Source organism: Mytilus trossulus, chromosome 1 (assembly GCF_036588685.1).
Source record: "Mytilus trossulus isolate FHL-02 chromosome 1, PNRI_Mtr1.1.1.hap1, whole genome shotgun sequence".
NCBI classification, from domain to species: domain Eukaryota; kingdom Metazoa; phylum Mollusca; class Bivalvia; order Mytilida; family Mytilidae; genus Mytilus; species Mytilus trossulus.
Genome location: NC_086373.1, coordinates 39,628,481 through 39,645,001, shown reverse-complemented (window position 1 = coordinate 39,645,001; position 16,521 = coordinate 39,628,481). Strand labels below are relative to the sequence as shown.

At 31.6% G+C, this 16,521-nt stretch overlaps 1 protein-coding gene across 6 annotated transcripts in view; it reads right to left on the bottom strand.

Annotated features, from left to right (window-relative positions):
• LOC134724334 (DCC-interacting protein 13-alpha-like) overlaps nt 1-16,460 on the bottom strand; it is a 41,414-nt gene extending 24,954 nt beyond the window's left edge. For 3 of the 6 annotated variants that reach the window (XM_063587452.1, XM_063587456.1, XM_063587457.1), the window contains exons 1-5: nt 16,273-16,460; nt 4,956-5,054; nt 3,360-3,419; nt 2,933-3,004; nt 1,758-1,845 (exon numbers count right to left, since the gene is read on the bottom strand). In XM_063587452.1, coding sequence (XP_063443522.1) covers nt 1,758-1,845; nt 2,933-3,004; nt 3,360-3,419; nt 4,956-5,054; nt 16,273-16,326 — 373 coding nt within the window. In that variant the 5' untranslated portion in view covers nt 16,327-16,460. The remainder of the gene's footprint in view (nt 1-1,757; nt 1,846-2,932; nt 3,005-3,359; nt 3,420-4,955; nt 5,055-16,272) is intronic. The other 3 variants (XM_063587454.1, XM_063587453.1, XM_063587455.1) reach the window with 1 other exon arrangement.
• Nucleotides 16,461-16,521: the final 61 nt, after the last annotated feature.

Here is a 16,521-nt window from a genome sequence, read left to right as displayed (position 1 = left end):
TTCCTCTGATTAGTTTAATAATATGTGTTTAGTTTGAAACCAAAATTTACAAAGCCCAAAAAAGCAATGCATTAACTTGGGAATATATATATGAATAGAAATATTACTTCTGATTCTCTTTTTCCCCATGAAGTATTCATATATGTAAAACTCTTTTTTTTTCATCACTTTGACGATGACTGAAAAACATTCAACAAATATTATCCTGTATTCAACTAAAATTGTTCCAAATTTTGAAATGCAGTAGTGTGGATTCATTATTATTTGTTGGATACCAATTTCATGGATTTCATGGTTATCTGGGAATCATGAATTCCAAAATCCACTGAATTACACACTTTCTATAAGAATATATGCATACTTTGGCAAAACCACAAGGTTATATTTCCACAAAAGTGCAAGTTTTAATCTATCAACCAAAAAATTGGTACCAACGAAAATAAATGAAATCCACAGTATTCTCAGTTTCCTATTTTAACAGTTACTCAGGGCTCACGCTACCAGGCGACTTGGGCGAAGAAGTCGCTTTCCCAACCGTCACTTCGCTTTCCCCGACCCCCAAAAGCGAAGACAAGTCGCCCTGTTGTTTACGATACTCGCTTTCAGTCGCTTCCGTCATCAGACATTTTCAATTTTTACCAAGTTGATGAAACATCAACTTTTATTAATAATTAAAGAAATTTAGACAAACGATTAATTATCTTATGAAATGAGGTTGAAGCATCGTTTTTGCAGTGTGTAGTAAAGTTATTTGATAAAAATACAACTGTTTATCACTTCGTGCACTTCCGAAAGTTCCGGTGCTTGTTACACGAAAACGTACATCAACCTAAATTTCGGCTGCAAAATAAGTTTGTTACTTCATTTAAACTTGATAAAAGTTGCCCCCAGTAAATGTTCAATCCATTTATTGCATTTAAAACGTCATGATCCTTTCCAAATAACTTGTCAAACATCGTTTATTTTTGTAAATTTTCTTGCAATCGTCCGCCATTGTCCGATTTCTAAACTACAGATCGGAAACGGATCAACTATGACCGAAATCCGTATTTTTACAAAAATTACTACGGACGCACGGATGGAACAGCTGACAGAAGAATATTGATCCCAAATGGAAAAATTACGCATTCCACACGCATTAAAAGACTTTTGGTTACATCTTAATAAACTCATCATTGATTGGTGTATATAATTCCCTATAATTTATATGGATTGTTGTAAACTATTGTAAAGTTGCTTAACTCTTTTACTATTACACTAATATACCAGCTTACCTTTATATATCTTTTGATGAGAAACACTGATTTCATACACAAGATAGTTTGTAATTAAATTGCAATTGATATATATTAAATTCTTTACCTTTTTAAAAAAAAGAATATTTTTTTTAGTGCTACATGTAGCAGATACATATAAATATTATATGTCTCTGGTGCTAGACATTTAGTTGGTAGTTTCTCACAAGGACCTTAGTAAAATTTAAACAACTTTTAATTTGAAATGTTACTTTAATTGAATACTCAGATATGAATTTAACAATAATAAAAGAACATTATTTACAAATGACAGTTTATACTACAGTAAAATCCAAATATTGTAGCGCACCGCGCGAATGAGCACTTCTCTTTCAAATCTCACCACTTCTCCCTATCAGTTTCAAAAAGAGAAGTCACTTCTCCCTATAATTCTGAAGTAGTGTGAGCCCTGAGTTACTATTCCTTATATCTTTAATTTTGTTACATTTTTGTCATTATTACCTTCAAGATCTGCTTGAATAAATCTTGACATAGGATACATCATTGTTTCTGAATACTGTGCTGATAAAACTTGCTGTATTGAACTTACCTAGAATGAAAAAAATATTATACATATAAATAAACTCATTATAGATACCAGGACTAAATTTAGTATATACGCCAGACGCGCGTTTTGTCTACAAAACACTCATCAGTGACGCTCAAATCCAAAAAAGTTTTTAAAAAAAGCCAAATAAAGGACGAAGTTGAAGATCATTGAGAACCAAAATTCCTAAAAGTTTTGCCAAATACAGCTACGGTAATCTATGCCTGAGGTAAAAAAGCCTTGCTTATTCAAAAAATTAAAAAATTTGGTAAACACTAAATTTATAAATATAACCACTAATGTTAAAACTAATGTTAAAACTGGAAACATATTTGACATATAGAATGATTTAGTGTAGTGTGTTTTTTTTCTATTGTTTTATTTATATGTGTAAGAGTTATTTGGCATAACTTTTTGGAATTTTGGGTTCTCAATGCTCTAAAAATATCTTTATATTTGTTTGGCTTTCTATCTATTTTGATCTGAGCATCACAAATGAGTCTTATGCAGGTATGGCTTATCAAATTGTAAGCCTGGTACCTTAGATAACTATTAAGAATAGTGTCTATTTCTTTTAACAAGTAAATATTACTGCTAAGGGGCAATCTGAAGCCAGCCATTCAGGTGCTGCAGTGAAGCCCTATTGATGTCCTTGAGCTGTTTTCTGCTTGAGGTTATTGTCTCTTTCATACATTCCCCGTTTTCGTTCTTAATTCTATAATGTTAAGACAATCATCCTAACATCACTCATCTTTCAACTTGTCTTTACATTCCTTCGTTTAGAATTGTCTAAAGTTCAAAATTATTATAGACCTTAAGGCAACTTTCTTTTATTCGTATCATATTCAGTGTGGATCAAAATAATTCTAATGATTTTTTTTGGGGGGGTGTTTTTAACATCATTAACCAATCAGCTACCTTCTGGCACATGAATGTGATTCAATATTGAACAATATAAATGATGCTGAGGTTGATTAGGCCTTTGTAATATATATAGGATGGAGTCAGATACATGCAATTCATTCTTGAATCACAGTCAGGGGTTGATTAGCAGTAATTATTAATTAACGCTTAATAGTCTAGTACGTACATCATCTAAGTAACTAGAAAACTGTTTTAATGTTGTAGTTAGTATACTGTCCTCTGGTTCTAATGGAAAAGTCTGAAATAATATAAAAAAATAAATGAAAAAACAACTATTTTTCGGATATCAAGTTCAAAAAGATTTTTTTTCATCGTCTGATAAATTGAACAAAATAATTGTAAAGCAGTATTTTTCTAACTTATTCTAATTGTAATTTTAAAGATTAATTCAAATTTGCCACTGGAAGTTAAGCATATTTTTTTACAATTTTAAACTACACACAAAAATAATTACATTAATAAGGCATTTAATCTAAAGCAACACAATATTTGCTCCCTTAAGAACTACTTGAATTGTATTTTTTTTCACTTTTAGTACTTTTGTTTTTGAAAGTTTTAGCAAGTTATCATTTCGTTGTGTGTAAAAATTGTACCTGAATTTCATAATCTCTTAGTTGCTGAGACAATGCTTGTGTTGCTGCACATAATTCATTCTGAAAAAAGAAAATTTTATATTTTCCTATTGAAATTGTAAACATCTGAAGTTTACATTGATCATAAATAAGTGGTCTTTGTATAATGTTTTTGACAAAATATTCTGTATTCATGACTTTAAATTTTCCATGTATACAAAATTTTGTAGTTTTCCTATCTGCAAAATTTAATAGCTACATATAATACTAAAAAGGTAAAATAAAAGTGTGACTGTCAGCTGACTTCTAAATGTCTTTTTTTTTAAAATATACATGTGTGTCATGTGGTTGCTGTCTGATTTACATACACTTGGGCTTCCACATCACCTTTTATTCATATACTAGTATATCTTTTTAAAAAAGTACTATTAACTATGCTATTTTCAATTATACTTATCATGTCATTTCAAAGAATATTTCATATAAGGTCAATAATAACACAGTATTAATTGTTTTGTACTGTACTGATTTACAACCATCAATAAAAACATTTCAAGAGATATTTTTTTTTATATGTTATGAATTAACATTGTATTCTTTCTTATAATCACATAACTGTAAACAGACTATGTTTTTTATGAATCACACTACATGTATATTTCTTGGAGATTTGACATATCAGCCTTCAAGTAAAAATGTAAAGAGTAATTTAAAAGACATTGGCAAAAACTTATCCTTATCTTTGATAATCAATAATTCTAGCTGTAAAAATAGCACTGAAACTGGTGTTAAACACCAAAAATCAATCAATTGATCTTTAAAATGGTGAAATATACATAAAAGAATGTTCAGTTGAAGACATGATCTGGTAGAGTTTGGCACATTACTTGGTCAACTTTTTCCATTTTTCGTAATAAGGTACAGAACATCAACCACAAATACAACCCAAGGTTATGATTAGCACTTTGTTTGAAAAAGTTTAAGTCTAAAAATAAATCAAAATCCTCTATAACTTCAAACTGTAACAGAGTAACCAGCAGGCTTCAAAGAGAACAAGTTTTGACAGAAAATCAATAAACTGCACTTTATCCATATTCTGTCAACTAAGAATCATCTCAGCATCAGCATACTGTATTTTGTGATATATTCTGCATCAAAGTCATAAAACATGGAGATGAAGAGAATTTATTTTCATTTTAAATCCAAAGTTTCTTTCAAACTGATATAATTTATGTTTATATTTTCATCAAGCTAACAACTTGTCTTCAAGTGACATATTCTTTTCCTGTGAGAAATTAATAACGTTTCACTTTTTTATAGTGTCAAAACAACAATATATTATGCACCATGTAAATTCCTGTGAATTTTATGTAAAATGGTACATATATAGCGAGTCTGGATTAAAACTACATTATAATTTATAATTTCAGAGCAGTATTTACATACATAGAATAATCATTGGTAATTAGGAATTATTGTTTTTCTAAATGGCATCATTTGCATATAAATCCTAAAAAGTATGCCTGTATTCAGAACAGTCGGGCAAAAAAGTACCATCTAAATAAATGGCACCTTTTTTATTTGGTCATCATTTATAAATAAACAATGTTACATTACCTGTGCTTTCATAATTCTTTGACAACAATTATGTAATCCTAATGTATACTTTTTCAATGCAAAGGCGTCATTTTCAAACACTCTCAGGAGGTTTCTTGTCTGAAAGAGATAGATTATACATTTATAAAGCTAATCATCAAAATTTAACTTCTGTTAAATATAGATTCTACCACTGCATCAAGTAAAATACGATATTTATATCCACTCGAGACAGTTAAATTTTCAAATTTAAAAACGTCAGGCTTGCTGAGCGTTTTAAATAATTAAACTTAAACTGTCAAGAGTGGATAAATGTTGTATTACACGAGATTTGGTGGTGGAATCTCTCTAATGTTTTCAAACAATACGCAGGCAAACTTATTTCTTCTTTGCGACTGATCTGCAAAAAGATTTTTCTTTCTATGTGACTTCATCAGGCATGGTTGCCTTTTTATGCCGTCACAATAGGAAATTCAGAGGAAAACAAGAAATTCCACGTCATAATCAGATTTTAACCAACAAAGAACTGAGATCAAACGAATCACACATTGATTATTTTTTTTATACAATGGGTGCAGAAAGGGATAAATTGACGAAGAATTAGAGAAACTTCTATATAATTGTCATGAATGTCATCTATACATGTATAGATTCCAACACTGCAACAAGTGTGTTACTGTTCCGGACCATATGAGTATTTGGACCATAAGCGTATGGTCATGACCATATGCATATATTCATATGGTCCCACCATATGAGTATGATACTTGTTTGGTTATTAACGGGCTGGACCATATGAGTATTTTGACCATATAGGTATTTTTTTTATTTACATTTAAAAGCATCAATAATACAAAATCTTTATGTAAAAAAAAACAATGATGGAACATGACAGTGTATTATTTTTTTATAATTCAAATACTACGTAAAAATTAAACATTGATGCCATTGTTAGTTTTCATTACTAATTACATTCTTGTATGTAGGCTTGGGGTGACATTTACTTCCACACGGTATCATAACTTTTTTGCATTTGCAAGTTTTGGTTGTGCACGATCCTTTTCATTTACACCTGTTTTTGAGAGTGAAAAGCTAGCCTTTTTGTAGCTGCGTACAGTGATATCATGGTCTTTGGCCATTCCGATATGTCTACGGTGTTTTTAAAAAGCAATAGATCTCAAATATCGTAACATGACTGCAATACACCATATTCACAAGACATATTAAATAAACTATGTTTCTTTCCAGTGCCTTCAAATCTTGATTAACAGTTCAATAAATTTAAGTTACTCGTAATAAAAAAAAAATCGGAAATGACCATCGGTTATGACCATCGGTATAAAATGTGTTCATCATAGTTTTCGCATAGTAAAATAAAATAAAACAAGTGAAACTGCGAGCTACTGCTCACTGATGATACCCCCGCCGCAAGTGGATAATATAAATAGTGTAAAAATATGCAAGTGTTCGGTAAACAGGAAGCTGTCGAGTTATGAATCTGAAAACGCATCACACAGTATAGCTGACTTATATTAATCCTGAAACCAAATTTCAGAAATCCTTGTATTGTAGTTCCTGAGAAAAGTGTGACGAAAATTTTCAACTTGGCGATCATATGTAAAATCATACAAGTGTTCGGTAAACAGGAAGTTGTCAAGTGATTAATCTGAAAACACATCACAGGATATAGCTGACTTGCATAAACCCTGAAACCAAATTTCAGAAATCCTTGTATTGTAGTTCCCGAGAAAAATGCGACGAAAAAATAAATAGTGTAAAAATATGCAAGTGTTCTGTAAACAGGAAGTTGTCAAGTGATGAATCTGAAAACGCATCACATGGTATAGCTGACTTATATAAATCCTGAAACCAAATTTCAGAAATCCTTGTATTGTAGTTCCTGAGAAAAGTGTGACGAAAATTTTCAACTTGGCTATCATGTTTAAAATCATACAAGTGTTCGGTAAACAGGAAGTTTTCAAGTGATCAATCTGAAAACGCATCACACGGTATAGCTGACTTAGATAAACCCGGAAACCAAATTTCAGAAATCCTTGTATTGTAGTTCCTGAGAAAAATGTGACGAAAAATATTCATGGGACGACTGACTGACGGATGGACGGACGGACTGGTCAAAAACATAATACCCTCCGCAACTCGTTGCGTGGGGTATAATAAAAACTTTGCAAGAAAAGTTTCTTCCTATGTATAATGATATTGGATTAATCTAATAACCATTCAGGTTAATGAGATCTTCATCACAGGCACTCATCTCATGTGAAGGAAAATGGAAAAAATGGAAAAATCTTATCAATTACAATTGACAAAATAACATAACTAAACCTCTTCACAGAGAGCTCACACAGAATAGTCAAATAAGATCAGTTTACTTCTCTTTCTATCCCATTGAAAGACATGTCTAACAAATAAAATAACAAGTACTATCAGTTGATACATATGTTAGCCCAGTAGTTTTTCATTCTCCAATATAAGTGAGGGGGAAAATGTAGACAAAGACATGCTGCTAGATATGCAGGAACTTAAAAAGCAAAGTCCATATAAATTTAATAAGTGTATGATGTGAATGGTAAGATCCTTTTTTCAATTAGATTATAACCACTTCTGTCATTATCTAAAATCTTAAGATAAATCTGTAATAATAACTGAGTGGAGAAAACATTAAAGGTGTGTTCAAATTACTCTCTTGTTATTACCACTGATCTTTGGAACCAGGTGTTGGAAACCTTGACAATCAATGCTTTTAAATGGGGACATATGGTTGAAACAAACCCCCAAACCCAATTTTCAAAATTGATGAATCTGCCCGATTGTTGGAACTAGTTTTTTGTATATTTTTTTAAAACTTGCATAACTGAAATTGCAGATCTAGTTTTTATAATCTCCGTATTGCCTGAAAATACTTTTATACATCCACTTGACAAATTATCTAGCCAGTATATATAAATTGATTGTTACTATGTTCTTGAAGTAAGTACATTTGTTATTCCAGATTACTTAGTTCATTTCAATCAGTTATATTCCTATTCCTGGTAAGCCCAATTATTATTTATAGGAATACCTACATTTATTGATGAAAACCACACAATGTAAACAGATTACTGTGATGATCTGTGTTCTAAAACTTTAATCACCATGTTTTTGGATGTGGTTTGTCACAGAATCAATAACTAACAATGAAGTTTTAACAATCTAGACAAATTTAGAAAGACATCAAATTATTACAAATGGGTTATAGATTGAATTTTACTATTGCAACATACACAGAGGATTTATATTAATTGTATCACCTAGTTTAGGCATTGTTTATAGCCTAACCACAAAACACAACTAAAAATATCTAATAAATTTAATAATTCACTTTGACTAACGACATTTCAGTAACAGAAAACAATCCCCAATTACATGTGCATCATAATTTATGAGGTAAATATGAAGTTAATTGCTTTATAACAAAGACATAATCCATTCTTTATTTTACTGGTTAACTATCAAGGCAAACCTAATGGAAAGTATTCATTTCTATGTAACTTTTGTATAAAGAACATAGACCAGGCAAAAATGTCTCGCCTGCTTTACTTATTGAATTTATATCGATAGTCTGTTATATGAAGGCTTTACCATAGTTTTCACGTTAACATAATATAAAAAAAAGAAGATGTCGTATGATTGCCAATAAGACAACTGTCCACAAGAGACCAAAATGACACAGAAATTAACAACTATAAGTCACTGTACAGCCTTCAACAATGAGCAAAGCCCATACCCCATAGTCAGTTATAAAAGGCCCCGAAATGACAAAGTAAAACAATTCAAACGAGAAAACTAACATCCTTATTTATATAAAAAAAAATGAACGAAAAATAAAATATGCAACACATAAACAAATGACAACTACCGAACATTATTAAAAATCCATGAAAATGAGATTAAGGTCATGCCAGACACTGACAGACATGTACATCTTGCATTTTGCATTGACACATAGTGAATCCTAGCTGTTGTTAAATTGTACTCCATTTTTGCTTTATTGAAGTTATATCACATATATATAGTGTACATGGTGTACTGAGTTTCCATTATAAGACACCAGGTGCATTAAAAATATGGAATGTGTATATATAATAGACTTAAGGTTGAAGTCAGTGCTAAGAATAATCATGATAATTGGCATGGACCAGCTGCTGCAACTGGTTACAGAATTGCAGTGTTCTCTCAAAATAACCATAGTTTTCCTTGCATATTCGTAGAACTTCACTGGTAAGAGACACAAGGCGACTCAGTTTCAAAAACATCATTCTTGTAAGGAAAATATCTAAAAGGTTTATGTTACAACTAAAACAGAAATAAAAATAAATACAAACAAGAATTTGCCCATAGTATACGGATGGGGCAAATCGCACTATCATTTTCTGTTCTCAGTGGACCATGAAATTGGGGTCAAAACTCTAATTTGGCATTAAAATTAGAAAGATCATATCATAGGGAACATGTGTACTAAGTTTCAAGAACGAAAGATGAACAGACACACAGACCAAAAAACATATTGCTCATAAACGGGGCATAAAGATAAAATCAAAACAATATAGTACATGAATCCTTATCATTTTTGTTAGAGTGTAAATGTTTAAATATTTAATCACTATTAATTAATTATAACAGATTCACCTCTTCCTTGGCCAAAATCAATAATAATTAATGAACCTCAGGCTGCAAGTCTTGTGCTCACAGTTTATTCATTGGTACATTTGGTCTTCATTTAATTAATGTCTGGCATGAAATGGCTTTATTTCTAAAAAGGTGTAATAAGAAAATCTTGCCAAACTAAATTAGTATAGTGTGTAGCAATTATACAAAGAGTCTAATTAATTAGACTGTATAATATACAATATATGTTTCATGCCACATTTATTTTTCATATGGTAGCATATAGCTAGAGATGCAACAAAAAGGGATGAGGAGGCTGAAGTGACCAAATCCACCATATGGCTGAAAATGAAAATTTTGGGGTTTTCTTTGTACATTTCTCTCTGGTCTCTTTAACTTAATAAATTTACAGCAAACTACAGTATTAGTACTATAATCATCTGTACTTTATGTACATGTATGTTAGAATAATTAATGTCATTAAGTATAGTATACTTCAAGTAGATATCAATTTTATATGTCTGTGTATTTATTATAAATGAATCATTGGAGGAAATACAAAGAAAGTCTGTATATGACACACAGATTGATTTTGTCACATCTGTTCAAATGTGTTGACTTGCTGTGATTACTTATTATTACAGAAGCTTAACATTATATAATGGTTGATAAATTCTAAATCTGATAAGTACACTAAAAGATTGGACATAGAGAAATAAATATTGCTTTAATCAGCTACATTTGAACATATAAATAAATTATTAAATTTTGAAAGAAGTAATTATTTTTTTTTAAATCTATATTCTCAGTGGTGGATCCAGAACTTTTTGTAAAAAAAGGGGGGAACTCCAGTCATGCTTCAGTGATTCCCTATATAGTCAACACAAGTCTTGTTGTGCTAAGCAAACTCCATTAGCAATGACAGATATCTAACAAACAAGAGTGGGTAAAAATTTGCTTGTTGAGCTACTGAAGATATATAGTCATACTGTTTTGTATAGTTTTTGTGAAAGATATGACGAATAATGTATTGGGACAGAATAGTTTCAAATGAGAAAAGAAATGCATATAAAATCTTTGCCTGACTCTCATTCCTGTTTACTATAGGCAGTAAGGGAATTCCAAATATCAATTACTTTACAAAACAAATAGCTAGTGCATTTCTTAATCTGCTGTAGATTGGTTGTTTGTTGGTATGTAAACATCCAGTGGCAAATATTTCATGCATTTTAGGAGGATCTGCTGTAGAAGTTTATGTTTTATCTTAGAATGGTTCTGTAAATAAAGTTTCAGTGGAGTTGAAATTGGGAAAAGTTTGACAAAATGGCAGACAATGGCAGATTGTTTAAGAGATAACTGTATTGTATTTGAAGCTTTAAGGACGTCCATCGGTAGTTTTACTGTCGCAAATTTAGTTTACCTGGCGACGCGGAGCGGAGACAGGTAAACGGGTATTTGCGACAGTAAAACTATCGATAGACGTCCACAAAGCTTCAAATACAATACAGTTATCTCTATTCTAATGCAAAACAAGTTTATAATTAAATTTCAATCATAAATTTAGTCTAAAATGTTCATTAAAGAAAATTCCGCGAAAAGATGTTGTGCTTTTTGGTCCCTACACTAGGTGACGTCATAGGTATGCTTCCGGCGTCAAACATAAACACCGGCGTTTTCTGGCTTCAGTGCCGCTTCAAAATGTAATATAATTTGGTAAAAAGAAGATTTTTAGGCGCAACAAGTGAGTTTTTTGTTTAATATTGTAGAAATAACATGTCAATACATTCCGAAATTCAAAATGTCGGCTTCCTTAGTTACAGACAAGGAGATAGCGAATTTTACGCTTGCTGTTATCCAATCAAAACAATTGTTACAAAATAATTGCATTAGAATTGTTAATAGCCTTAAGCTTATAGTCATTGTTTGTCTGGTACATGTATAAGTACATAACACAATGGAAGAAATCAAAAGTAGTGCTCCTCTACCATTAAATTACAGATATTTGAAAATGCCACATATAATCTGCACATGAACATACAAATGTACATATGATACATTAGTACACCATGTTGTATCTAACTGTACTATCACTTGTAAGATTGTTAACACATTGTCGGGTCAATATATAAAAGTTCACAGAAAGGTGTTTCACCATGTTGTATCTAACTGTACTATCACTTGTAAGATTGTTAACACATTGTCGGGTCAATATATAAAAGTTCACAGAAAGGTGTTTTACTTCTAATTGCAATATTATGTAATGAATGAACTGTACCATATCCTTTTTGTCTGTTACTCTCTTCTGACAGATATTTAGGGTTCAAATTTGTCCAAGTCACACTCAAATAGCCAAAAACAATTGGTTCAGATCTTTGAAGAATTTTTAAAGAGGCTTTGTAAATGCTGGATAAAGAAGGAATTTGTATAATACAAAATATCTATATGAATACTGCATATATTCCTTATTTGATTTATCTCTTCTTATAGAAGAGGGACAAAAGATACCAAAGGGACAGTCAAACTCATAAATCTAAAACAAACTGACGACGCCATGGCTAAAAATGAAAAAGACAAACAGAAAAACAATAGTACACATGACACAACATAGAAAACTAAAGAATAAACAACACGAACCCCACCAAAAACTAGGGGTGATCTCAGGTGCTCCGGAAGGGTAAGCAGATCCTGCTCCACATGCGGCACCCTTACATAGGCTGCTAGAGTTGAAAACATATTTTAATCAAGCAAAACAAATATATATTTTGTATTCAGTTAAAAAATCAGTTGTAATAATATCATGAATATTGTCCTGTAAGAAGAGATAATTCAGTCAGATAATCCAATTTTTATGAAGGAATAATTACAGTTATGTGTGTATCATATTTTTATTTGTAGCAAGAGTAGACAATGACCCAATTCTTTCTTTCCATTTGCTGAAAAGGCAATACGAAAGTATAACAGCTAACTACTCCTATTCAATTTTAAAATTTTGATTGATTAATTTTCCTATCTTTTCACACAAAATTCTTTTTTCTGCTTTCCACTTATAATCTTTAAGAAATCTTATAATTTTGCATAAGCAACCTTAGTTTGAATAAACAGAGCAGGCTACATGTCCCAGGTTTTGTATTATATTTTGGAAAATAGCTTGTTATAAACTACATTCTTCGCAACATGTGCAAGGTATCAAAATCTTCTCCAAACAATATTGAGATTATCAGATTATTAATCTGAAAAGCACAGATTTGAAGATTTTCTGCACATGGTTCCATGTAAATCAGGAGTTAATCTGACATGGACCAATTTTGCTGTGTAATGTTTTTCTCTGCTTTGGACAAACAAAAATCTGACTATGACAAATAACCATAACCCTCACCCCCTTAAATGCCTTAAAGTTGAATTGTTGCTCCCCAACAGACTTTTGTTTTGTTGCTGAATTCTCTGATAATAATAATAATTCTTCATTCAAAGATCTAGAGGCTTACACAGTTAGAAATGCTTGATAATCATAATTATTATCATATATTATCATGATTAAAATTATGACATTTCACCAAATAATGTCATGAATGTCTACAATGGTCTACATTTATAAGTTTGTAATCCTTTAATTAATGGTATATTGCCCAAAAGAACAGAGTCTTGGCATTTCTCAAAAGACTACCAAAGTACATGTATAGGGAGGAAGTAGAGACCTTGGTAACACAAAATGGGGTAGTTACAAATACTAAGTGATTTATAAGAATTGATAAAGAATGTTTTACATTTTGAAAATTATTGATACTAGCTTTATTTTTTCATTAAATGCCAGTTACATCATTCACAGTAAAAATTGAAAGCAGTTCATGTTCATGATGTTTAGCTACCTACCAGCAAATGTCAAAATTAATTGTCTCCATAAACATGATAAATATGTACATAGTTCCCAACTTGTATTATAATGTTATATTTTTCCATTTCATTTGGATATTAAAAACTGAGTTATATCTAACATGAACAATTGAAAGAGTAAACAGAGGGGAGATAATCTGAACTGGCATCATAATACAACATCATTTGTTTCATTAAAACAAACTTTAGAACGAAAACATAATTTTTTCAAGGATAAAAATGTACTTTTTTAAAAGCATTGCCATCTCTAAAAGATGGAATTGACTCCAGATAGAACATTGCAGAGCATGCAGAGTGGAAATGTTTGATGTGCTGTGCTCATTGCGATGTCAGTTATACAAATAAAATTGAGAATGGAACTATGGGGAATGTGTCAAAGAGATAACAACCCAACCATAGAAAAAACAACATTAGAAGGTCACCAACAGGTCTTCAATGTAATGAGAAATATATATTTTTATCCCCGGCTTAGTATATATCTAGGATTTTGATTGGTTAACGGACGTCGTTACAAAACCCATAGCCCCTGGGTGTTGCTAACCCATATCCCCGGACGTTGCTAACCATTATCACGGAGAACTTCACGCAAGTTTTCTTTAGTTTCTTGATTGTTCCTTGTAAAATATTAAATTCTGTAGATTATTCATCATGTTTGTAATTAAATGTTTAATTCATTAACGATTTTGTCCTATTATGTCGATTATTTACACTCCTTTCATTAAATGCATCACTTGACTGCCACATTTTCAAGGAATGGGACTGCTGACCTAGATATGCAAATGACCCACGTTGACGTTACACCATCTATGACGTAACTCTCACAACATTGAGCGCCAAATTTGACTCAATCCAGTTTCTCTGTCTCCGTATTAAAAACGTCTTATATTTGACCACCTGTAGGGTTCTACCAAAGGTAGTACCCTACACCCGGTAAAAAATATGTAAAATTTCCATATTTTAATAACACTTTTTTAGATAATGAAAAAAACGTTGTTTTCACGTTACACTTTGTACCCGAATTTCCATAAAACTCGCATGATTCGGACTAAGACCGGGGATAAATTCGTTATCTACGTTCATATCCGTAGATATGGATATTTTAACACCCTTCAGTACCCTGTTCACCCTTCGGCTTCGCCTCATGGTGTACTGGGGTACTTCAGGGAGTTAAAATATCCATATCTACGGATATGAACGTAGATAACTTATAAAGAGATGGCTGTCTTGAGTGGTTCCAAAAAAAAAGTGACAGGCTACCTTAATCTTGACATGACCCAAAAGCACAAACTGGATGTGCAGATATCAATGAAGTTGCCATTCTGAATAAACTATACAATGCATATATATGCAATATTTTATTAATAATGATTGAATTAAATTAGAATAAAAGAATTTCTGAGCTACTCTATAATATATATATCACATAATTGAAATGCATTAATTTGAATGCTTCAGTGGAATTGTGGTTATGTTTGCGTTGAGTGCTGGAGACTTAATGGGTTCGAACTATGACAGTCAAACCAAAGACTGCTGAATTGTTTTTACATGCTGCTTCTCCTTTAAGCACATGGATTTAGGAATAAAGGACAAAGACTGGTTGGCTATATATATGTCAGGTAGTCAGAATGAGGTATCTGGCTAGGGTGAGTACATTTCTTCTTGAGTCAGTTCCCAATGTGAAATAGCATGTTACATAGTGAACTCAGTGTTTCAGTCTAGTACAAAGTTGGATTTATAATATATATTAATATTATATTAACATGTTCTCAGCCAGAATATTCATTTAATTTGATGCTGGATGTTATTGCTAAGTAGTCTTCAAGATAAACTAAGCTGAATTTGACAAAAATTTAAGTAAAATTATGTTGGTCTATATACATGATATATATATGTGATTTTTACAGACCCACAGCATTTTCACAAGCCTGGGCTGGTGGGTCTGTGGTTGAGCTCAAAGACTGAGTTAAGCAGCCATCCACTATTAACTTTTTACATAATCAAATTGCCTTGACTTAACACAACCCATACACCATATCGCTATTTGTTCGCCATTACTGGATATCACACAGGTTCCCGTAAAATTTTGACGTCATAAAACAAAATATTTGACGCCACAATGGAAAAGTGATTGTTGTACAGTCTGCATGGTTAGCCACTATCCCGATGCACCTGACCAGTAAACATTTATTTGGACTAGTAAGTTTTTGCAAAACTTTGTTTGGACCAATAAGAAAAAAGTCGGAATATTGGTCTTCGTACTAGTAGTTCAAAGAGTTTTTGGTGCAGACTGGTTGTATGCGTCAAAAGTTCAAGTTGCCTGGTCAGCCGGGATTAGCTATAAGGTGTATAGTAACCATAGTCACATATTTCATTGACATTGATTCTACAAATTAGCATGATTAGTCACTTCACCGTCTGACCTGACATTACAGCAATTAGTCCTTAAATGGTAACAATAATTATTACTTATTGTTATGTTTTTAAAGTAAAATCAACATTATCTATAAGTTCAGTAATACATTCTAGGCTACACCATATTTTTTCTTCCAACTGAAAAACTATTTTATTTTTTTCAGTTTTGAATTTTATGTGAACAGGCAGCATTACTTTGTCACATTAATGAATTGATACTTTGCAGAAGAATTACAGCTTTCTGTGAAATGTAAACATAGAAATAAAATCATGTTGTGCAGCTAATATTAAAGTGAGATGTGTATTTAGTGAATTACTGAATTAGCCTGCCAGTGCCAAGGTCTACACCCACAAATCAATGCTTTTTTACCTGAGGACTGTCTTCCAGTACATCTTCCAAATGTAATTTTTCCATTCCTGGCATTCTGAACTACTTTTATGGGCCTTTATCGTTTATACAAGTGTCACCTCATTTGCTGTCAAATACTTTAGATTTGCAAAAATTTTGTCTGCTAAATTTCCAATATTTCACAGGCTCGGGCTGACTAATAATATTGGTTCCCACTTTAATACAAATGGAGGCATAACAAATTCAAAATTATCTAACAATGATGTACAT